Consider the following 25,241-nt stretch of genomic DNA (forward strand, 5'->3'; position numbering starts at 1 on the left):
GACTGCATGGTCGCCGCCTTCACCCTCCTTGTAATCGCTCGACAGTTGCGACCAACCGCCGCCGGCACCACCCCAAGTCCCACCACGCCGCCACAAAGATGAAGGGGCTAGGCAGGAGCCTAAACCCGTGGCCCATCTCCACCGCCCCCAAACACCATGAGCGACCAAGGATCGGACTGTTGACGCCGCCCCAGCCGCCTGTCGAGGATTTCGCCGCAACCCCCCATCCTCAGCACCGTTCGGCACCAGGGTCCGCTACCACTGCGGCCCGTGTCGGCGGTAGCGGCGGAGGGAGGCGCCGCGATCGGGACTTCTCGCGACGGCTGGGATCGCTCCAGAGTTGCACTTGGGGACGACCCGGGAGCCTCGCATGCGTATCTCTTTAGGAGTGTCCTATGCTATTACATACCCCCATCGTCCCAAAATGTAAGGCACCTAAGTTTTAGTTAAAAGTTAACCTATTTTAAGTTTGATCAAAGTTATACGTAAAAATATAAATATTCACAATACCAAACCAGTAGATTTGCCAGAGAGTATAGTTTCTCAAAATATCTATTCGATATTGTAGATAACCATATTTTTTCTTATAAACTTGATCAAACTTAAAAGATGTTGATTTAGCTAAAACTTAGACGGTCTTACATTTTAGGCGGCCTTACATTTTGGAATGGAGGGAGTACACTGTACATACATCAATTTCCGTGTGTACAGCTTGTCTTAACAAAGGTATGATCATGCATCACCCGCATTTGCACGTTAACTGAATGCAACCAGCGCGCGCGCATGGGTGTGGAAATTAAAACATGGTGGTGGACAGCGACGTCGCAACCACACATACCACCGATCCATGGAGTGCGACTCCTTGGACATCGACACGCTTGCCTGGACGCACATTTTCGTATTGCCCGGCCAATTGCTTTCTGACGGGATATCCTAATTTGTTATCTCCATCTCAATATTGGCTCCTGCCTGCCACTAGCGTAATCGTTCACGGTGATGCTACTTCACTTATGCTAAGATTCGAATCGATAGTGTGTAGATGATTGTACGTACCGGTGCAGAGCATGTGCATAAGAAACGCAGAGAATGTTGACGGAATGGCAGAGTGTTGACATGCAGTGCTTAGTTCAGAGATCTAAAATTAATAGATGCTAGGTTGCGTACGAATCCAGAGAGGAAAGTATAAGTCAAGGTAGTACAAGAAGAGACACAATCACAATGCACCTTGCGACTTGGTGATCACTGAGAGAAGGAAACTGAGGCATGAAAAACATGTAAATTCGAAAGTGATTAATCAGAGACATATATATGTATGTATCACATAGTCTGATGAACATCTTCTCCTTCCTATGACCAAGTGATGTAACCAGGACCAACTTACGTACATGACGAACAAAGCAAGAACGATTGACTGATCCACAACATGAACAACACGAATAATTCAAAAAATTATTGCTATCACCGAGACTTGCATCTTCCCTAACCTTATTATGGACACGGAATCATCAACGGAATTAAAAGGCCAACGCGCGCACTTGATCGATCGATTACCACGGTTGGCTCCATGGATGGATGGATCGATCGCTCGCTCGGTGCAGCTGCTCGCTCCCGGCCAGCCGGCGACGTGTGCACGATCGAGCGCGTGTGCGTACCTTGGCGCGATCGGTTCATGTCGTCGATCACAAGGCGATGGCGCCGGCCACCGCCGCCGCCAGGAGGGACGCCGCGCGCCACGCCACGGGGGAAGCCGGCGCGGCGTTTGGATGGAAGCCGGGGTCCTGCGGGTAGAGCGGGCCCGGCGGGGTGAGGTACGACGGCATGTTCGGCGGCGTGAACCACCCGGACGGCGTGGGGTTGTAGCCACCGCCACCCCCAGACGGCGTCGGGTTGTACCCACCGCCGGACGGAGTGGGGGTGTACGGCGTGGGCGTGTACCCGGGCGTCGGTGTGTACCCACCGTACGGCGGCGGGGGGCAGTCGGCGGTGGGCGTGGGCGGCGGGTAGTCGACCGGTGGCGGCGGGGAGTAGACTGGGGCGGGTGGCGGGGAGTAGACGACGGGCGGGGGCAGCACCGGCTCCGGCGGCGGCGGGCTGGAGTAGGTGCACGGGATGCCGCACGGGTTCCCGCACTCCCCCGTGCACTTCTCGCCGCTGTCGTCCGCCACCACCCCGGACACCACGATCATCACCAGCAGCACCGCCCACCGTGCCGCCATGGCGCGCGCAAGAAAAGCTCGAGCTTTTCTTGCAACCTCCTTGCTCTCTAGCTAGCTATGCGCGCGCGACTGTTCTTCTTCCTCCACTCCTCTCCCTTTCTCCTCCCTCTTTCTGCGATGAGGAATTTGTGTGGGTTATAATGGTCGGCTTTCGATACGCTTTAGCTTTGCCGAGTGGAGTGGAGCTAGCTAGCGCGGTGCGGTGGAGGTCGTCGTCGTCTCGTCTCTGCTCCTTTTTCTGCGTGTGTTTTGTTCCGGTAGACAGGCCAAAGCTAAGCGGCGCGCGGAATATTGTTCTGGTGGCGAAGTTAGTAAGCTAACCAATAATCATATTGTGGATGGACCAATGTCCTTGGGAAAAGGTGACGTGATTTAAACGACTCCATTTTCTGGTGTGATCATCTCACTCGATCCTACCATACCCTACACTTTCCTCTGCATTTCCAGTCGACTGCTGAAAGTGATTGGGACATTTTTCATTTGTGTGTCCAACTGTCCCTCGACACAAATTTCGTTCTCCGAATCTGAATTTTGAATAGCCTACGTGGAGCACTTCTTCTTTTTTAGTGTTTGAGCATAGATTAATAATGGCCATGTCGGCAATTGGTGGTTCTTCAGAACGTTGGAGGCGTCTAATCGTCTTTCTGCTGTTGTTTTCTTTACCTTTGGTGAGTGGTGACAGGCAGATAGCGAGAATATTGGATGAGGACGGCCTTGACGCTTCAGTGATGCCCGTTTCTGAAAACGCTCCTCCTCCGAGTAACTCGATTGGGACTTGGGAGTAACTGGCTTTCTTAATGAGGCATTGAGGCTCCTACTGATGTTCGGTCGTTTTTAGCTGCATGTTACTCCAGGAACGGAAGCACTGCTATCTGATTTATTGCACACACAAGTAACTGTTATATAGGTTGATAATTGCATTTTCCTGAACAATCAGCTGCCCCAACAAGCGGTAACTGTAACCGTTCTTTCTAGGACATCAGAAGTGTTGTACTCCTCTACTCCCTCCGTCCACAAATAAGTGGACATCTAGCCTCTAAAGTTTGTCCACAAAAGAGTGTACTTCTATCTTCCCAATCTGAACTTTAATTAGCTTACTCACTCATCGCACTGGAAATCAAACCCAATAATATTAAGCACATGTTCTCCTTATTTTCTACAAGCACTTAGCTCGTTGGAGGTTAAATAATTGAAGTGGAGAGATGCATCTTCCCAATGCACTTTTACTTCACTTCATAATTTATCTTGAAAACCCCGCATGTACACTTATTTGTGGACGGAGGGAGTATTCATTTATGCAAAATAAATTGGCAATTTGGCTCTTTTCACCACCTAAGTGCTACTACACACACGGAGCTATTGAGAAACCAAGTTCAGAATTATTTTCCTGCATAGTTGCAGTGCAGGAGTGTTTTTCCTTATTTCTTCCAGAGAAGGACCACCATTTCAAAGTGTAATAACAGTTTCAGTGTTTCCCCCAAAGGCCAAAAATTAACATGCATGTGCTTGCAAGCTAAAGATTGCGACGGTTTATTTCTTGCCATGTCTGACGGTATGAGGTGATAATGTCGAACAGTGTTGCCAATACTCTGAAGAACATGCGCACGTTCCAGTATACTTATCTGAACATCTGATGAAGCCGCAATCATACAGATCTCAATGATATTATGTGTACTTTCTATCTGACAGCCTTTCGGTTGCAGTGAAAAAAGTACAGTTCTCTATGAACAGAGCAACGGAGTCAGAAGAACAGAATGAAAAAAGTACAGCCTTTCGATCCTTGGATTGATCATAGCCTGCAATAGGAGTACACATAATCTGATTTTAGGCAGCATGTTAGCGCACACACCAGCCTCAGTATTCAGATCACCGTGCAACACCTACATCTAGTGATCTACAGCAGCGAGCAGAGCACACCGGCTCACCGCAGCAGCACCAAGAAAGCAGAGGCCACGACGCCCACCTGCATCCATGCCGCTGCCGTCCGACCACGCCATGTCGCCGCCGCAGCGAGGAATCCTGGCTCCTGCGGGATGAACTCGCCGGACTTCGGCGAAGACGACGACTGCCAGGGAAAGGGCACGAGCGACGGCGGCGGCTGCGGCGGGCAGAAGGGGAACTGCGGCGTCGTCGGGCACGGCGGGAAGCACTGCGGGCCGGTGCACAGGCACGCCGTCGTGGTTCCGTTGTCGGCCAGCGCGACGGCGGCTGACCACCACAGCCACACGGCCGCGACGGCGAGCAGGGCCGCCGGCCGCAGAGATCGCATCGTCGCTTGCTCGCTGGTCGCCGCCGCTTCTTGGGAATCTTTTTCGGTGGTGGGGTGGTTGAGAGGCTCTAGTAGTGGGCGTCCCTACTCCGGCACGTTCCGATGGTTAAGTAGCGGGGGGATAGTGACGGCTGCCGGGAGAAGATTGCTAGGCGGTTATTACAGCAGCGGAAATCATTTCAATCGCCAATTACTGAACAATTTTGGCGCGCCATTACTGAAGAATTTTGTATCGTGTGAGTGTCTGATTAAGCTCCGGTTACGTTGAGACGTTGCGATCGAGCCGGGCGTCGGTGCCGCGTCTCGCGGCAACGGTACAAAAACTTGTTTGCTGCTGAAAGATGAGACCTCTCACCTCACCTCTGCGAAGTGACAGCCATAGCAGCGACGTTCATCCACAGAGGGGTAAAGTAAACTGTAAACATCATCTGTCTCCGCTAGGTCAAGAACATCTTTTGACGCTGGCAGCTGCTAGTCAACGGGTGAAGTGGTTGTTTAACTGTACTGAATTTCTGAAACTGAGACGGACTGAGACGTGTGTTAATTACGTGTGGGTACTGTCGACTAAACGTCACTTTATCTTCAGTTAATGAACTGCAAAACGAAGACAGCTTACATGTCTGTTTCTCACCTTGACAAGTAAGTGACTGACAAGTCGGTGAACATCGTTCCATAACCGCTCGATCATGAGCGGATACTGATCAGTTACAGTGCACGAACTGCTGTTGCGCGCCTTTTGCTTCACTACTCATCCTTGAAGCAAAAGTCCCTTTCCCAATCATGGCATCCAGGATCCTCCTTCCTGCCCGCCTGCCTGAAACGAAAGTTCTCTTTCTTCAGAAATTAACAGCTAAATAAAATCTGGTTAGTATTCAGTAAACTTTTAGCTTTGAACATCTCAGGATGCTTCTGGAGATCATATCGTAAATCCTGTACATATGAGATGGAGGCATGGAGCACCTATCAGGTTGCGAGAATCGATTAGTCGTGATGCTGAGCAGGATGTCAAGCATAGCACACTGATATTCTGAAGAAATATAAAAGAAAAGACTTGGAGTTTGGGGCATCCGCAAGACCGCAAGATTGATTGTACATTGGAGCGCAGGCCTAGCTACGATGGGGACTGCCCACCAAATCTGACGACTGTTTTGGCTGCAAAAGAGAGGGTTGGAAGGGCAGGAGGACGCTTGCTAATGCAGGCCGGGAAAGCCAAGTGGGCAACAACAACCTCCTCCACTGGAATGAAGCAGGCAGCGGCAGCTGCATTTGTGGTGACCCTATCCTTCCTTCCTCTCCAGGATAGACTACAGCTAGCTTGGATGTATGTGTGCACATGATGGTGCGTGGTGGGTGTCCCTTATCTTCCCTCGCATCAATATATATTTTCCTTTTAGTGATCTTGCCTTATTATGCACTCTTCAATTTCTACGAAACTACTCTATAACTGTTGGTATGCGTGTCTGACTGCTACGGATTAGAACCATTGACGTGAACAGGAAACCGAAGCTGTACCTGTCAGTTCTGTGGCAACTAGTCTTCCATCTGTTGCTGTTTCTAACTATATAATTGACATGAAACAAAGAGGTAAAAGACTTGGAGGTGACTGCACTCGAAGGTTATTGTCATGTGACGATCAGTGAAAAGAGATTGGAGTGGATGCATCGAGTGTCGTCGATGGGTCTGTTCTTCTCTGAAATTGTTATGCCGTGCCAGTTCCTACAAATTCACTTTAAGGAGAAAGTGAACATCCATAGTTCTCCTTGCACCAACTTCTTATTCCCATTCCTCGGTCACCAACTCTGGCATTTCAGGGTTGTTCGTAGAATAGTAGTGGGTGTTAGGATGATCTCCACGTGACCGATTCCAACGGATCGGTAACGAGTCCTTGACCTCGTCCGCGCCCTGATCGGGGGCGTCCAACTCTCTTATGGTTGGTGGGCCCCTGTGACCTGCGCTATATAAAGAGGTGGGGACCGGGGCACACGGTACGAGGTTCACCGCGCCGCCAGTCACCCCACCGACATCCCCTACCGATCTAGGGTTGGCGCAGTGCTCACGGGAAGCACCACCACCGTCGCCACCGCACGCTCACCCTCTCCGCCGCCGCCACCATGTCGGCGCCCGAGAGCTCCTCCTCGAAGGGAGAAGGTACACCTCTATCTCTCTCAGATCTCGCAGTGTACCCAACATCTACAGCTTCTACCCGTATAGGATCTATTGTAGTCGTTGGCTAAACTAACATTGGTATCAGAGCAATTGTTAGCTTGTATAGATCTTATTTTTTCGGGTAGAAAAGTAAGAACAGTAAACCCTAGATCCTCCCTGATGCAAAAAAAAAAGAAAAGATAGTTAACCGGCCGACGCCCTCGGGCTCGCCGGCAAAGTATGCGCCGCCGCAAGGCCGCGCCGTTCCTCTCGATCCATGTGCGCATCGGCAAGCCGAGGCACCTAGAAGAAGAACCACCTCACCTCCACGTGTTGCTGCGGCGGCCGTGCGAGATGGGGCAAAGTATAGCTTACCAAAAGGGGCAGTGGGGCTGCGCGCCGCCACCGCCGAAAGATACCGGCTGCTGCCGGCAAAGAAAAGCGCCGCCTCTGCGCCGCTTGACGGCAACGCGCCCACCCTCGGGTGCACGCGCCGCCGCCAAGAGGTACAGGGGGGGCGCCGCCGCGTTTTCTTCTCCGCCGTTGGCCTAGCGCCGGGATATGGTGGTGGAGGAATAAGAGAAAAGGGAAAGGGCGGGTGGCGCCGTCGGCTAGCCGCCAGCAACCACACGGCCTCGTCTTGGACGAGCGCGCGGGAGGCTGCTGCGGTGGCCGGCGGGTGCGCTCTGCCATCGCCGGCAAGCCGCCGGAGCCGCGCGTGCGAGCGGGAGGAGGAGCCTCTCCGTCGCCTCCGCCGGACAGAGGAGCCAGAGAAGGGCGTCGGGAGGGAAATGGTTAGGGTTTTCACAGGGGGCCGGTCGGATGGGGGTTTTGTTCTCCCGAAACGAAAGGACGACCGTCGGATCGAGATGAGCGGCTGGGATTGAAACCCTAGCCGCGTCCCCTGGCAGGCCGCGTCAATGCCGCGGGCGGGCCGCTGGCAGGCCGCCGCGTCGTCGCCGTGGGCGGGCCGCGTGGCCTCCGCTGGCCAGGCCGCGGGCAGGCCGCGTTAGCAGGCCGCAGTGCGTGCGGGCCGCGTCTGCCAGCCGCGTGGGCGGCGCGTTGCTGAGCCCCGCTCGCCGCGTGCGGGCCGCGTGGGCCGCGACAGTAACACAGTCAGTTTTTTACAGTTTTGCACAGTTTTATTAATTACAGAGGCATTTTTAGGCAGTTTTGGGTCATTTTTGGCCAAAATTTTGTCTAGTTTTTTCTGAATAAATAGGACCAACGAAATATTTGTTCAGAAATAAAAAGTAAAGGAAATGCCTCTGAAAAGTTTAAAGTTTAAAATTCACAGTTTCCGCTGCAAATAGCAATGATATGTGTATTTATCTCTATTTCTACCCAACGGTGATATAGTTTTATTTGCATTAATAGTTGCATGTTTTAATTCGGACCAACGTTGGATTATAATTTGCAATTGTACTGTTCTCACTTCTTTGTGGTTTTCAGGAGGGTTCTACTTGATGAGCTGCATCAAGGATGTTCCCACCCTTAGAGGGGATAACTACACAGAATGGAGGAAGAAGGTGGATTTCGCCTTCGTCTGTGCTGAGGTGGACTGGGTGGTTGACACACCGCAGCCGATCAAGCCTACTGACCCCGTCAGAGCTGACAGGGGTACTGATGATGCATGGGCTAAAAAGAAAAGGGACCATGCTCCTGTGGAGATGTCCTACACACTAGAGAACAGAAAGTGGCAGACTGCCAACAAAAAGTGCATGGCATTTATAAAGAATACAATTGAGAACGCACAACAACACTAGAAATAATTCACACTGATATATGTGGACCATTTCCTGTGAAAAGTGTGGATGGCTATGATTCGTTCATAACATTCACGGATGATTACTCCCGATATGGTTATATTTATCCAATAAAAGAAAGAACGAAGCGTTGGATAAATTCAAAATATTCAAAGCTGAAGTTGAAAATCAGCATGATAAAAGAATAAAGATAGTCAGGTCTGATCGTGGAGGGGAGTACTACGGTCGACATACTCCATATGGCCAAGTCCCTGGACCTTTTGCAAGGTTTCTACAGGAGACTGGAATAGTCGCCCAGTACTCGATGCCGGGCGAACCTCGGCAGAATGGGGTAGCTGAAAGGCGCAACCGTACCCTTATGGATATGGTGCGCAGTATGATGAGCTATTCCACCCTACCATTGGGATTGTGGATTGAGGCGTTAAAAACCGCTATTCACATTCTAAACAGAGTACCAAGCAAATCGGTGCCCAAAACACCGTATGAGCTATGGACGAGGAGAGTGCCTTCTCTAAATCACCCGAAAGTGGGGGAGCCCTGCTGAGGCCAAAGTATTCAATCCAAATATCGCAAAGTTAGATACCAAAACAGTCAGCTGCCATTTTATTGGCTATCCTGAAAAGTCTAAAGGTTATCGTTTCTACTGTCCAGAGAAATATACAAAGTTTGTGGAAACGAGACATGCTGTCTTCTTAGAAGACGAAATGATGAGGGGGAGCATGGTAGCTCGGAAAATTGATCTTGAGGAGAAGAGGGTGCATGCACCTAATCCGATGACTCGGGAGCCATTTTTTGCGCTACCATGTGCACCTGTACCGACGATCCCTGCGATTGTGGTGCAAGCGCTCGTTGTGACTCCACCCATGACAACGATGAGTGAAAATTCGGAACCTGTCCGTCAGGAGCCGAATGAACCATTTGTTGAGCATGAAAGGGAGCAACAACAGCCACCTCCAGAAGCTGAGCCACAAGTTGATGAACAGAATGCTCAAGAGAATGTGGCCCCTAGAAGGTCTACAAGAGCTAGAAAATCAGCCATTTCGACTGATTACAAAGTTTACAACACAGAAACAGTTCATATGGAAGGTGATCCCACTTCATATGAAGAAGCCATGAGAAGCCCAGATTTATCAAAGTGGGTGGAGGCCATGGAAGACGAAATGAGATCGATGAGTACCAACAATGTTTGGGACTTAGAGAATATTCCTAAAGGAGCCAAAACAGTGGGCTGCAAATGGGTCTACAAAATAAAATACGACTCCAATGGGAATGTCGAAAAGTACAAAACACGACTTGCGGCAAAAGGATTTACACAAAGAGAAGGGATAGATTACAATGAGACATTTTCTCCGGTCTCATGTAAGGATTCCTTCAGAATCATCATCGCACTAGTTGCACATTTTAATTTAGAGTTGCATCAAATGGATGTAAAGACGGCATTTCTAAATGGGGATTTAGAAGAAAATGTCTACATGAAACAACCCAAAGGTTTTATCATGGAAGGCAAGGAAGAAATGGGATGCCGCCTAAAGAAATCCATTTATGGATTAAAGCAAGCCTCCAGACAGTGGTATCTAAAGTTCAATGAGACAATTAAGAGATTTGGATTTAAAGAAAATATTGAGGACAATTGCGTTTATGCAAAGTTTAAAAGTGGGAAATATATTTTCCTAATCTTGTATGTGGATGATATTCTGCTTGCCAGCAGTGATGTTAGTCTACTGCAAGAGACAAAGAAGTTCTTGTCCTCAAATTTTGACATGAAAGATCTTGGTGAAGCGTCATATGTTTTGGGCATAGAAATTCACCGAGATAGAAACAATGGAGTATTAGGACTATCGCAAAAGGCTTATTTAGAAAAGATTCTAAGTAAGTATAATATGCATAAGTGCAGTGCCACACCTGCCCCTATAGTCAAGGGCGACAGTTTTGGGAAACATCAAAGTCCCCAAAATCAATACGAGCTCGATCAAATGAAAGCGGTTCCATATGCTTCGGCTATTGGAAGCCTACGAGTATGCACAAGTGTGCACTCGCCCTGACTTAGCATTTATCACCGGAGTACTCGGTAGATATCAAGAAAATCCAGGTTTTGAACACTGGAAAATGGTAAAGAAGGCATTGCGTTATGTGAAAGGCACAAAAGTTACATGCTAACATACAGAAGATCTGATTCCCTAGAAATAAGAGGGTATTCAGATGCAGATTTTGCGGGGGATAAAGATGATAGAAAATCCACATCTGGATATGTATTCACCCTCGCAGGGGGAGCTATTTCGTGGAGAAGCTCCAAACAGACGATAGTTGCATCATCCACGATGTATGCAGAATTTATAGCATGTTATGAAGCCACGGGGCAGGCATTATGGTTAAAGAAATTTATACCCGACTTGAAAGTGGTAGATTGTATTGACAAACCACTTAAGATGTACTGTGACAATGAGCCTGCAGTATTTTATGCTCACAACAACAAGTCGAGTAATGCTACTAAACCGATTGAGGTTAAGTATTATGTTGTGAAACACAAGGTCCAGGATCAAACAATAAGTCTCGAGCATATAAGGACAAAAGATATGCTTGCGGATCCGCTAACGAAAGGCTTACCACCCGGCGTGTTCAAGGAGCACGTAGCCGGCATGGGTTTAAGGGAAAGTCTTACCTATCCTGGATCATAAGAGGCCCAAAAGTAAAAGAATTTGTTTCAAAACAGAGAAGTGTATTGTGGCTGTCTGATTCTATCAGCAATAGAGCTGTGACGATGAAACATGCCCTATGGACTGCCTCAAAATGAAACGAATAAAGTGAAAGTATAAAGTTAAAAGAAAAGTTGAGATTAAGGGGGATAATGTTAGGATGATCTCCACATGACCGATCCCAACGGATCGGAAGAGTCCTTGACCTCGTCCGCGCCCTGATCGGGGGCGTCCAACTCTCTTATGGTTGGTGGACCCCTGTGACCTGCGCTATATAAAGAGATGGGGGCCGGGGCACACGGTACGAGGTTCACCGCGCCGCCAGTCACCCCACCGACATCCCCTACCGATCTAGGGTTGGCGCAGTGCTCACGGGAAGCACCACCACCGTCGCCACCGCACGCTCACCCTCTCCGCCGCCGCCACCATGTCGGCGCCCGAGAGCTCCTCCTCGAAGGGAGAAGGTACACCTCTATCTCTCTCAGATCTCGCAGTGTACCCAACATCTACAGCTTCTACCCGTATAGGATCTATTGTAGTCGTTGGCTAAACTAAGAGTGGGGTGGTTGTCTGTTATGGCGTCGCATACAAGTGTTCAACAAAATATATAAGCTGGCAAAAAAGAAGTACAGAAACTGTTTTTTTTTTTTGAGAATATAGTACAGAAACTGGTTATTGATCTCACTCGGAGCAAAGTGCTACACGCATGAAGCTTTTGACGGCCCAAAGATTCCAAATCTCTCTTGACAGAAACAGATTTATTATGCAAGTCGAACCTGATCCAGCCCAATATGGGCCGTTACTAGTATATTCGGCACAGCAACAATTTCCATAAGAACTTCTACGACCTTAAATAGTTGTTGCACATTGCGAAATTTAAAACTCACCCCTGGAACCTGGTAGTGGTACATATGCACCTAGTATGTACAAAATATATTTCAAAAGGTAAGAAAATTTAGGAATTTGTTTTTCATATAGAGGGACATGGTCTATGTTTGCACGTCAAGTTTCATATAAAACCGGCAATTTTTGTGCCCTTTGTAAAAAAGTCAAAAAAAATATCTCGAGAAATAAACTATTTTAGCACCATTTTTTTTTACACATGACAAAAACATGTCGATTTTTGCTGAAATTTTTTTGTGAGCGTGTAACATATCGTCAGATTTTGCTGAAATACTTGATAATGCATGTAACGTGTCGGTGCATATACATAAGACATTTTTTTGTATTTTTTAACATGTTTAAAATGCATTACAAATAAAGAGTGCAGATGCACCCTGGTGCAGAAACACCTTGTCCTCGTAGATTTAGTTAAAATGTAGGATAAAACATGTCTAGATCAATTAAACCTGTGACAAGTATTAAGGGTGAAGAAAATACTAAAAACACTATTTCTTTTTTTTCATTAAAATTAAGAAAAAAAGATAAAGTGTACGCATATTGCTAAAAGAATATAAAAATAGAATTTTGCCTACATTCTTCATAAGATATCATGCATATGTCAGCTACTGGTAGTTCTTACTAAAATTTAAGAATGTGGATCCATCGTATGAAAAATGTTCACAAGGCTTGGGAAATATTTTGTAGGTCATAGAAACTAGTGCAAAACATATTCTATTAATATGTTATAATATCGTTGAGAAAAATGTATGTCTCTACTCAGTATAATCACATTGAATGTAGAAAATTCTTCATATTAAAACCATTGATGTGAACATCAAACAGAAGCCGGATCATTGACATAATAACATTGTTTAAAAAAAAAAGACATTGCACCTGTTATGTTTGTATGAACTAGTCTTCTGTTTCAGACTACACGATCGATACACACGTAAAACTTGGAGGTGATAACACATATTATTTTAATTTTACAACTATATAAATTGTTAGATATTTCAGTTGTCACAATTAATGTCGAATGATTTGTATTTCCGTGACAAATATAAGTTATTGGATATTTCAGCGGACGCCTTAAAAGGGCTAGAACTACAAAACATGTTGCATTTTTAAGGACAGGGGGAAACCCCTGATCTAGCATATTCCCTATTCACCTATTTTTTAAAAAATAATACGACTTTTTAATGAAATTTATAAATAATAAGCGATTTTAGAAAATTTTGAATCTAGAACTCGGACGGCCGGCTGGATGTACCTAGTCTGCAGCTAGTTGGCCGATCGGCCACCGCTCGGCAGCTCGCCCGCTGACCGAGTTCTAAATTTTTTAAAATTGCGTATTATTGGTAAAATTGATTAAAAAATTCGTATTATTTTGAAAAAAAACACTTTCCTATTTAACCCGATGTGGCATGATTATGTTTATAGAGTATGTACTTTCTCTGTATTTATTTACTTCGTGTTCTGCACTTTCTAAAAGTAAAACATTATGAAGTTTGATTAAACTTATAGAACAATATCAACAACCGCACTATCAAATGCATATGGTATGAAAATACAGATGATAGTGATTCTAATACTATAACTTTTACATTGTAATGTTGATATTCTTTCATGCATTTTAATCTAACTTTACTAAGCTTGACTTTGACTAAACCTAGAATACAAACTAATTGTGAATGGAGAAAGTATGTACTCCCTCTAATCCACATTAGTTGGTTCAATTTTATGTAGATCGATTTGTATGTATCTAGTTAAGTTTTTAGACTACATACATATATATCTAGAAAAAGTAAATTCAACCAATATGTGTCGGAGGGAGTAGGTATAACCGTATAAGCATGACAAGTTTGGAACGAAAATACAAATGTATGTAACATGTGCAAAAATGATATCATGTTCAAGCAATAATATAAGGACTGGATATTGAAAGAAATACAAAGTTTTTTACTTTTATCTTTTGTTTAAGTCGGATACTTTGTATCTTTTAGAAAAATTTGCACAAGTAAGTATCAAGATAATATATAATTATTTATAAATTATTTCATTTTTCTAAAAGATTAAAATATAAAAATATGATTTTTTAAAATCGGGTCTGACTTATACCTGAGTTTCACTGGCTATTTTCGCTATTCACCCTAGCTTCTAAATTTTTATAGGAGAGTCTCTAAAAACTCATTTTGAGCTGCAGGATTCCAAACTCAATTTTAACATGCGCCCGACCCCGTTCCCGCATGCCGCCTCTCGTCCCTCGGCTGCCTCCTCCCGTCCAACGGCCGCCGCCAGTCACGGAGGCGTGCCGCGTGTTCAGAAGCCCAAAGGCTTCGCGGAAGAAGAAGCAGGCGTGGTTGCCCGTGCTGCGGCGGTGCCATCTCCCCCGGCTGGGCCTCCGGCGTCATCGATGCAGAAGTCCACAACGTGTTCGTCGGAATGCTTGAGAGATAAACAAATGATCAATTTTCTTGCCGTCATGGAGGAGTTAGCAATTCATCATAAGCTAGCCTTCTTCCTACTTGGGCAGAGCGGAGCTAAACAGGCCATCAACGACATCTGCCAAGGTATATGGATCTTATCTCAAGTGCCTTGCTCTGGCATGTTGTGACAGACATCACATGGATGGTTTCCGATGAGATGCCCTCCAAATTTAGAACATGTAACCAATACTTTCCCAATTACATCATGCACCTTGTCTACGAGTGCAAGTTGATGGTTGGTAGTGACGAGTATGTTACCATCTGTTATGGCCGATGGGAGATGGGGAGAATTTAGGAAACAAGCCACCCTGGTAAGAGGAACTTCCTCGAGATGGCATGTCTTGCGTCTCGCCACGACGTCTGTGTCATCAGTGGAGCCAGTTTATTTTTCTTGTGTGGTGGCTGCCCGTGTGGGCAGTGTCTCCTCGGAGTTGCTCAAGATTGAAACACCAGCAGCTGATGCTGATCAGTGGGAGCTGGTCACGGTGGCATGGGTGGAAATAGGGATGAAAGTGGAGCGGAAAGTTTCCGATTTTTCAATGGAAAAACGAAAATGGAATGGAAATATGAATATGGAAATGGAAATTTGCAAAACGGAACTGGAAACGGGAACTTTTTGACGGAAACAGAAATGGAAACGAAACAGCGTCTTCCGGCGGAACAGACACGGAAATGGGATTTCTGTTTCCGGCTAAAATGAAATTTCCGCTTTAGGTTTGATGTTTATGCACAAATCCCATTACATGACCTTGTCAAGTAATCCTTCATAAATTTTAGGAGGTTTCCACTGTTCGACCTTTTCCATATCCTGGTAAATTGAGCAGCACATTAGAATTAGGAAACACGTTTGCTGATTCGCTTGAATGCTTGATTTTTTTTGCATGATTCAAGGGTTGTCTTGGTTCCGGCAAATATCTACATTGCTCCATTTCCGCGCTGTATTCGGTATGTATCTGTTTCCGACAATATCTGCTTCCGTTTTTGTTCCGGGGTTTCTGTATTGGTTTTTGTCTCCGCAAAAAAATATGAAAACAAATGTGGCATATTGGCTCCATTTTCATCCCTAGGTGGAAATGCTTTGCTACATTGCGCATAACAGTGATCAAGGGTTCCGCACGAAGTAGCTAAGCGCTGGAGGGAAGTTCCTCACCCATGCCAAGATGGTCGTGTTTCTCCTACCCAATCTGTTGTAATAGTGGAGCGGTCCTTCTGTTTGCTGGGGAAGTGAAGTAGTCTGGTTGTCATGTTGGACTGTGGACCGACAAAAATTGAATTTACGCGTGGGTTATCAGGTTATGCAACATAAAACCAGTACTATCGGGTCCGTGTTCAGAATCTCTCTCTCATGGTTGTGATTTTCTTATTACTATCAAGCAACTTATTATACAGCTGCTTTATGGTAAAACCTTTCTAAGCCACGTCTTTCTTGGTGTTTCGAATTTTGTTGAGATATACCATTTATGTGATAGTATATCTACCTTCCATCTTTCCGTGGCATTCAATCTTTACCTAGGTAGTGATGAACCAATATGTTCAGCTAGATATAATTATTTTCTTTCACTGTCAGCTAGCTGTTTGGTTCCTTCAGTTCTCTGATCTGCTTGATGAACATGGCTCACAGCAGGGCAGACTGCAGGCTTCAGATGACCTGCTGAGATTCACGATATGCAAGTATGTGCCCTTACAACCCAACGGAGGTTGCTACCTGTGGTGGTCGACATGCAATGTGCTTAGTTGATCGCCGCTATGCTCGGAATAGTTCCCAAGACAAGTGGATAACTGCTGTCTGTTTGGGGTATGCTATGAGTTATGGCACACACTTTTGGTCATGAATATATGTATATGGTGATTCTATTGCCTTGGTCTATCTCACACTAACATTTTTTCTTCAGGGACATAACAATAAGCATCTAATACCAATACATGGCTCCCCAAATAAAAGCCAGTATAAGGCAGCGAACCTTACAAGTTGATGAATGAGGTACCTGATCATTCTGCTATTCCATCCATGACTCCAGAAGCCAGTGACACCCGACACGATGGTGCAAACATAGTTCTGAACTGAACCAAAAGAAAGGTTGCAGACTGCTTATGTTTCATGTTTATGTATTTATAAGAAAGAAACACGAGGATTTGAAGGACAGAATTGGTGTTGTACATAGGAGAAGAATATGCATATTAGTTTCAAGAAGATGTCCATTGTGATTCTAGTTTCAGCATTTGCACCTAGGTGATGGATTGTTTTGGTGTTAGCAAATGATGTGTTTGATGATTTTTTATTCATTTAATTCAACGTGGCCTGGTGTTCGCAATATTGAAGGGTTCAATTAAACATATCGTCCTACATATTTTCTGCTCTAGTCTCTGGCTTTTGGTTAGTATCATCTATCTCTTTCAAATATATCTTGACTTTGTGGAATAATCTGCAGCTACACATGAATTAGCATCTTGAGTTAGCTTGTTATCACTATAGTTAGTGATTAGATTCCCTGGGTGTTTTTTCTTGTTCAAAAGTCAACACCTCAATTTTTTTGTGAGTTAATCTGTCTTACTGAAATTTGTATGTAGCTTGTTTGAGATACATAAGTTTTTTTTTTATGCAATTCTGAAATAAGATATTTGTTTACTCTCCTCAAATGTATGTGAGTGTACCCCTCCTGATATAAACCATGTAATGTTTCAGGCATGCTCTATGCTCCATATACAAGTATAATGCAACCACTGAGCTCAAACAATTATGATGTTTCTTCTATAATTCTATAGATTATGTGTTTGGAGGTGCAATCATTAAGCTGTGCCACATGTCTGTTTTGGTACTTGAGTCTTTAAGTGTGCACACGGTGTTGGTGCAAGCTGAGGTACAATTGGCTAAGCTTCTTCAGTTTGCCAGGTAAAGTTGCTATTAGAAAGCTGGATAAAGTTACTGTTAGAAAACTTTTAATGATAACTATAGTCTGAAACAAGATACATGCGGACTGGTTAAATGAATCTTTATTTTTTGTTACGTTTCAGTGAAGATGGCTATTTCATACTGGTGGATGCCAATATCTTGCTGAACAGAAAGTGGCAGGCCTGGTGGGTATCAATATCTTCCTTAACAGGAAGTGGTAGGGACCTAGGCGCATGAAGTTCACCATGTTTTATCTTCGTTACAGAGTTGATAAAAGAAATGCTCTTTTCATGCCTGGCCCTTACAACTATATTACTGGACTCAAATGATCATGCTATTTCTTCTATTGCAAGTGTATGGACGGAGACCCAGCGATGGAGTTGTGCTCTCATTCTCATCTATGTCTGTTTTGGTAGCTGAGCTACAGATGCAGGCAGAAAAAGTTGGTGAAGTTTGTGTGCCGAAATGCATCAACAGGTATTAACATACTATTTTTATACCATATATTTTTGTTCTAGAACGCTGCTGGTTTTATTTTTCACAACCGAAGAGCAGCCTAAGACACATCATAACAGAAACAATCTTGATTACTGGCCCAATTTGAATTTTGGCAAAGCTTTACATGAGCTCAGCTAAAAGAGGAGGGGATGAATGGGGAAAATTCTAAGCCAAGCACAGCTTTACATGAGCTCAGCTAAAAGAGCATTTTGAAAAAGAAAAAAAGTCAGAAATAAAATTCACAAGTGTACATGTTTTGAGTACTATGTGTATTTGCAATTTCTATGTGCATGTCAGGAAATAAACATAACATTCAGTTTGATGCTAAAATTGTAGATAAATCTTTCATCCCTGTCCTATTTCAGTTCGAACTTTTGGTTGCGTTGACTATTGCATGAAACTTGACAAAGACGTCATGTGGCAGCAGTGGCGCCTTCTTTGTTCATTGCGTGCATCCTATTTTTCAATGTGAATATTTTGTGGCCTATGACGCAGGCAGATGTTTACATGGCTGGATAAGACAGAAATATAAAGTCAATTTTACACGTTTTTGTCCCGACGAAGCTAGTGTACGACGTGCAGTATAGGAGGATCCGCGTATGGTCCGTGGAGCCACCCGTCAGCGATGAGCTTTTGGGCGGCGTCCGTGAGGTGGAAGCCGTCCCACTGAAGCGCCTCCGACGGATGTGCGCACGCCATTACGCCTGGCTGGCCGCACGCTGAGCTGGAGTTGTAGTTGTATGGAGGGCCTCCTGCTCCACAGCAGCTGAAGAGGGTCGTGCTGCGGTTCAATCCTGCATATATTTTTGGGTTAATACACCGGAAAGCATGTTACAATGTGGGTTACTCTTGCAACAAAAAAATGAATTGAGAGGATTAGATAGCTCACCAAAATGTGCTGGCTCATGTAGAAATGCTATGAAGGGTCGGTAGTACTCGGCGGAGATGATCGTCGTGTGTGGGTACTTGCTCCGGAGCACCTTGATCCGCCGGCGGAGGAGAGAGTTGTGGTATCTCGACAACAGCCTCTCTACACCGGCGAGGCATCCTTGCCGGTCGTAGTCTGCCTTGTCTGTGCTCGCGAGCACGGTGAGCACTCCGGGAAGGCAGCCAACCGGGAAGATGTCCGCCACGACTATGTACTTGGCACCGCGCTGAATCAGTATCTGCATGAGTGAAGACGACTGCAATTTAAATTTCAGTAGTCTAGTTCCACACGCTACATTAGTCCCAGAAAAATGATTCAAATTTATTCCGTCAACCGGTTTGACTTTGAAAACTGCACGTTCCTGTCCACTTGTTCAAATTTTCTAATCCAGTTGGCTCTTTTCTGTCTAGTGATTACGTGAATGAACTTCACGGATCATATCTTCAGAATATAGATATATAGCAGCAATTATTGCAGCATTGCAGACTTAGAAAAGGCCAGTGTGACGAAAGATGATTGAGACTAAATTAACACGTGGGGATCAAATTTAGAAAATGACATTTCATCCATCCGGTGTGCATCAATCGATTCCCATACCGAGGTTTCCCCATTTTTGGAAAACATCCATCCGGTGTACAGTTACGACTTACGGTATTCGCCCTCTGTTCCATGAAATTTGTCTGAGGTATTTAGTGTCTAGATATATCCGAATCTAGACAAATTTCAGATAACTTTTAGGACGGAGAGAGTAGTACGGATGAGTAAGTACCTCCACGCCCCTAGAAATGCTGTCAACAATTATTGGAACATAAGCTCCAGTTTGTTCAACGGTCCTGTTCGATAATAGGAAGCTCAGGTAGTCATTTCCTCCAAACTCTCCCATTACAAACAGAGTGCTCCTGAAACAGTTAGCACCTTCTTGTCCTGCATGCCATGGACAATGAGGTAAATTACGCCTCTTCCTGAAATTGTATTCTAGAAAAAACTCTTCATCCTGATACTATTGAAAGCATGTTAATATAGCTACTTACTGCTGCAGAGCGAAGGCTTCAGCTCCTGGAACCACACGAGCTGGTCGTCGAGAGAGTGTCTGATTGGGGGACTCAATGTCAGATTCTGCCCCTGTAGGTACGTCAGGTTCAGAGCCGGGGCTCCTGCCACCGCGAAGTTCACTCCGGCGGTGAAATTTTTCTCATTGCCCAGATAGGGCGGCACAAAAGGCAGACCCAGGGCATCCGCTATACGCGGTGCACACAAAAAAGCAGCAAAGATCAGTAAAGGTTGACTTATAGACATTAGCTAACTAAGAATTGTCCATGATAGTCTATTACCGATGAAGTCCAGCACGAGACGGCCATCACTGATCCGTCCGGTGGGGTGGCCAAAGAAGGTCTGGCCATAGGGGAGGTTGCTGAAAGGCAGTGGTGGAAGGACGGGGTCAGCCCATCTGACCAAGTTACCGGTATCGGCATAGGAGTCACCGAAGCTGACGATGGAGGTGAAACGGCTCTGGCTGCCGGAGTAGCCCGTGCCAAGGCATGGGACTATGGGAGGATGAAGAGGACAAGGATTGCTGTGTGAAGTGTTCTCATAGTGGTTTGTCAGTGTATCTTGATGCTCGTTTGTTGGGGGTCTAAAACTCTAAATGCCATATAAATAGGCACACAATGCGGAAGACAAAAAAACCAAGGTTTAGTTTAGAAGTAGTAGTTCAGAAGTCAACTTGTTGAAGGTAAATGAAAACGTGCTCACTCTGGCCAAAAGACTTAATTTGTACACGTTGCATACTCCCTCATATCCACACTAACTAGTGTTCTAGGTTTGTACTCCAAGTAAAAGTAATTTTGGTTTGACCAAGTTAACGACTCCTAAATCACCTATATATTTTTATTAAATTAATCGCACAATTATTTTCGGTACTATATAGATTAACGTTGTAGATGTTGACATGTTCAGTCTATAACTTCGATCAAACCTAGAGAAACATGACTTACAACAAACCGAGAACTCTTAACAGTAGAATAACTAACTTCAAAGTCACTAAGATGATCGCATTTGTTATGTTGTGATTCAAATTTATATAAAAGGAGGCAAATTTTTGACGTACGGAGGGAGACATGTTGCCAGTAGGAATGGGTTGGTATGGATTGTCATCACATCTTCTAAGCCGCCGGCTAGAGTTAATCGCTTCATAAGATAACCCACGGTGTTTATAAACACACGTGATATAGTGAAATTTTGCTGGCTAACGTACATGGTTTTTTCCTCTCTTTACTGAAGATGTTTTTTCACGTTAAAATCTTGTGTCACCTGCGTGGTTTGTTTTGTTCGTTCTTCGTTTTGCTTGTCGTGTTGATAGCAATACTAATACTCCTTAATTAACACACCCCTGAAATGCAACAATACGAACATATAGAGACCTAGACCAATACTAATCTATAATACCTAAATAGGAGCAACCCACTAAGTTGATTTCTCTCAACATGCGAGATGTCCACCTCATCCTCCCACCAATTCAGCATCCTCCTGTCCACGTCATCTCTCATGCAGCCTTAGTTATATCTAACCCAAAACCAGCCGGTAGGAGAAGAGCCGGTTTAAAAGAACTAATAATTAAGCCTTCCATGTACTAAGTATTCTTAAGCCGCACCATCAACAGTGTGTATTATTTTCTCCTCCACTCTTCTGCACTCGCGTGTGTCATCTCCTCTTCTTCTTCCACAAACACAACATTAATTTTCATGCATCCTTCCAGAGATGCCTCCTTTGGTCTCCCGGGCCATCATGTCTATATTAATCGAGTTCTACGCAGGGTCACAGGTTGACTCCTCGTAGATGAAAACTGCCAACGCAGTGGCGTTCTTCTTCAATCTTTTTATTGGTTGTGCCGCTCCTCCAGCTGATCTCCTATCTCTCCACCGGATTTCACCGCATGTCACTGCACTACAGCGCTGCGATGTCCTACTGAGCATTAGCCACGTCCAGACGTCCTCCCAGCAGAAGCCTCGATGAGTCGATGGTCGCCCTCGCGCAGAGCTAGAACAACATGGCTGCAACTTTACCAGCCCACGGGACTCTGGAATTCCAATCACATCAGGAGGTTTCCTTGAAGATCGACATCCCTTGCGGGAGCTACTATCATATTGGAACTGCAGAAACTGAGACCATCTGGTACAATTTTCTACTTATTGGATGTCTTAAATACGTTTAAATTTACCTACCCGCGATATGATGTAAGTCATCTTTGTGGAGTACCTTACTACCTTCCCATGTGACATGTAGATTTCTCCTGTTCTGTCCGTCGTTTCCGTGCATTTTCTTTTGATTCCTTTGGCGCTACTCGGTGCATCTTTCAAGTCCAGGGGCTCTCTTTTGTTTGTCATTGATTCTTGCCCGTTCTTTTGCTACACTGAATTTGTTACAGCTTTCCACCAATTTTGATTTTTATCAATTACTTAGAAAAAAATCTTGCAGGAAACGAAGAAAGATTTGTTTACACTAGTGGGGTTAAAAGTTGTTGCTTAATGTGCTACACTAAAACTCTCGTTCCGCTGCTGAAGACGATGCAGTAGGTGATGCAGAAGCTTATTCATGTGCACCAAGGAACCCATGGTTACCACCTTTCCCAACACAATCCTTGAAATTCTAAGGTCATGGGAGTCTAGGCACCGACAATTTCTGGTAAGGAAAGGATGAGCATCAACTGATCAGTTTGCATAACAGTGTCGTGTTCTTTTTCATGGATTACCACAATTGCAGTGCAGGGATGGTGCCTGCAAGCAGCTTATGTGATGTCTTAGCAAACTTTTGCTACAAGTACGTGGATAGTTTTGCTCTAGGTGCTTACCATTGTTTATGTTTATGTTCCTACTCTTTTAATTCTAGCGCTCTTAAACAAATGAATTGGTACTCATTTGATATTGGAGCTCCAACACTCACGGTCAAGGATAGCTAGCTGGTACAATGACCATATCCGTGCTCAGTTGACAATATCTGCTCTTAATGCAGATATGAAGATTGATTTTCATCGAGAGTGCATATACCACAATAACTCTAACTTTCTGTAATGATAATATGTTTTTTTCGATAAGGTAATGATAATATGTGCGTAACCTTTTACTTTTCTTTCAAGCTAGAGGTTAAATCCTGGCTTCTAACGAGTCGAGCGATATACCCTAATTCCCATTGTCAGTATGTTTATGTATTTAATTCTGTAAGTAGTCTCAGATTACTTATATATTGTACGACTACATTTAGCAATAACTTATTCACAGAATTTACTTTTGTGATATCATTATAATTATACGAATATACAATTATCATATCTTCGTCTTTTGAGTATTTAATTTATGTAATTTTCTGTGTTTAAGATTAAAAGTTTCCGCAGCAACGTGCGGGGCATCATCTAGTACTCCTTAATTAACACACCTCTGAAATGCAAACTCTATTGAATAGAATTGCATTTGAAGAAGGCAAAACGAAAAAAAAATGATAATGCGAAATCCACATCTTAAGTTTTGTTGTAGTATGAAGAGTCTTCGAAACATGTTGAGTCAATCCGCAATCGATTAAAGAAGAAAAAGGGATCTACACAAACCGGCCTACCACCTGGTGTTTGAGAGAAATTTTTATTTGGATGTGCTTCACGGGTAGAATACAAGTGAGGGCATCTCCAGCGGCCCGACGTAAACGGACGCAAAATAACCGTTTGCGTCCGTTCGGTCAAAATATGAATATGTATCCATACCCAGCGGCTCGACACATAGTGCTCGCGTTATCCGCATAGACGCAAACGCGATCCAAATATGTCACAGGAATGCGTCTATGCTGACCTATCCGCGCGTTCGTTTTGGTCTGGTTGATCTCTCTCTCCTCCTTTAATGCAGGGCGTGTGAAGAAGGAGCAGACCTATATGGATATGTGACCTCTTTTCGTGTCCGTATCTGATGCAAATGGATACAAATCGTAACCAAAATGCGCCGGACGGAGATGCCCTCAAGGCTGATTTAAAAGCCAAAGATTGGCCGAGAGGTAGGGCGCAAACTTTTATGGTAATTTTGATTTGGAACGGCCTACCACAGCACCAACATTGCCTAGCTTCCTCTTCCTCTGTCGGTCTCGCCTGGATCGACAGAGGATGATCGCCAATCCCTTGGAAACCACCAAAGGCCGAGATCGATCTGTTCATCTCCTATCTACGAATCAAATGCGCCCCATTCCTCAGCCGCAGAGGGGTTGGCTGGGCGTGGGGAAAAGCGGAGATCCGGATCTGCGCGGGAGCAGCAGACATGCGAAAGCGGCAACAGACGGCCAGGGATAGAGGCGGCCCTGAGTTCACGGCGGAGGTGGAGATGGTTTAATGAAATTGGTTGCTCGCATCGAGCCGGGACTCCAACCAAAGTAATCTGCGCTGCGGTCCTGCGGCATTTCGATCTCTGTGGAGCTAGGCGTCTGATCCTATCTCGAGGGACTTTGCCCATCTCGTCCGGGTTGCTACTTTGAATTTGAACATAGGACAATGGAAATTGCTCCACTTCGCTGGACAATGACATCGCACGAGCCACCGTGGTGCGAAAACCAAATGTGTAAGAGCATCTCAACAATCTTTAGAAAAAGCAAAGCTAGCCAACACTATTTAAAATTATTAAATTTCAAAATATCTAAAAATTCTGAAAAACTATCAAAGTGTACACCTAGACATTCTATTTTCAAGGATGAAGTTTCACAGAAAAATATTATTTTTTGTGGCCAGTGTAAAAAAACAATTTTCGACGTTCTAAAATAGCTTTTAACGAGACTTTTTTTTTGTCTTTTTTGACATAGTGAACATAAAATGTTTTTTCATGCCAAACTTTTGTGAGCTAACATAGAGTGTGAGGACGCACACTCAGAATTTTATTTCGAATTTTTTAAATAGTTTGAAATAAATTAAAATAAAATACATATTTCATAATTGGTGCATCTACACCAATGAGCCAAAACACCATGTCCAAAGCAGCGTCTCAATTATTGCTTCATGATTAGGCAAAGAGAAAGGGCCCCCTCCCTCTCCCTCCCTCCCTCCTCGCGTTTCTGCTCTGATTTAGAGGCGCATCATTAGCGCTTAGGGGAAGACAAAAAGCAGATCCGTCTTCTCTCAAGCAGCTCCTGTCTGCTGCCTGTTGAGGTATGTATGTGCTAACAAACAGTTGTGTTATCCCCTCTAGCTATTCAGCCGAATAGAGTTTGCGTGCAATCGTGAAACTAATACGTATACCAGGTAACAATGGTGAAGCACAATACGTAACATGTTGCCCTCTATTCTTCTTTTTTTTTACGAAAGGCAGTAGGCACTGCTTTCATTGATAATAGGAGGAAAAAACACGCATAGTGCATAACTCTGAACTTACAAGAAACAGAAAATAGAAAAGACACCAAAACAAAAGGAAAGGAAAAGAAAGTTTCAGCAGAACTGAAACCAAAACAAAG

At 44.8% G+C, this 25,241-nt stretch overlaps 2 protein-coding genes and 1 pseudogene across 2 annotated transcripts; all 3 read right to left on the reverse strand.

Annotated features, from left to right (window-relative positions):
- Positions 1–1,679: 1,679 nt before the first annotated feature.
- On the reverse strand, positions 1,680–2,475 carry LOC124667111 (proline-rich extensin-like protein EPR1). The gene has a single exon (XM_047204439.1). The coding sequence runs from the start codon at positions 2,214–2,216 to the stop codon at positions 1,680–1,682; it is 537 nt and encodes a 178-aa protein (XP_047060395.1). The 5' UTR covers positions 2,217–2,475.
- A 1,496-nt stretch (positions 2,476–3,971) lies between these two features.
- LOC124667112 lies at positions 3,972–4,485 on the reverse strand. The gene has a single exon (XM_047204440.1). It carries the CDS (start codon positions 4,483–4,485, stop codon positions 4,138–4,140), a length of 348 nt encoding a protein of 115 aa, XP_047060396.1. The 3' UTR covers positions 3,972–4,137.
- Positions 4,486–18,409: 13,924 nt separating this feature from the next.
- LOC124664563 lies at positions 18,410–20,365 on the reverse strand (annotated as a pseudogene).
- Between the last annotated feature and the right edge of the window lie 4,876 nt (positions 20,366–25,241).

Source organism: Lolium rigidum, chromosome 6 (genome assembly GCF_022539505.1).
Source record: "Lolium rigidum isolate FL_2022 chromosome 6, APGP_CSIRO_Lrig_0.1, whole genome shotgun sequence".
Taxonomy (NCBI): Eukaryota; Viridiplantae; Streptophyta; class Magnoliopsida; order Poales; family Poaceae; genus Lolium; species Lolium rigidum.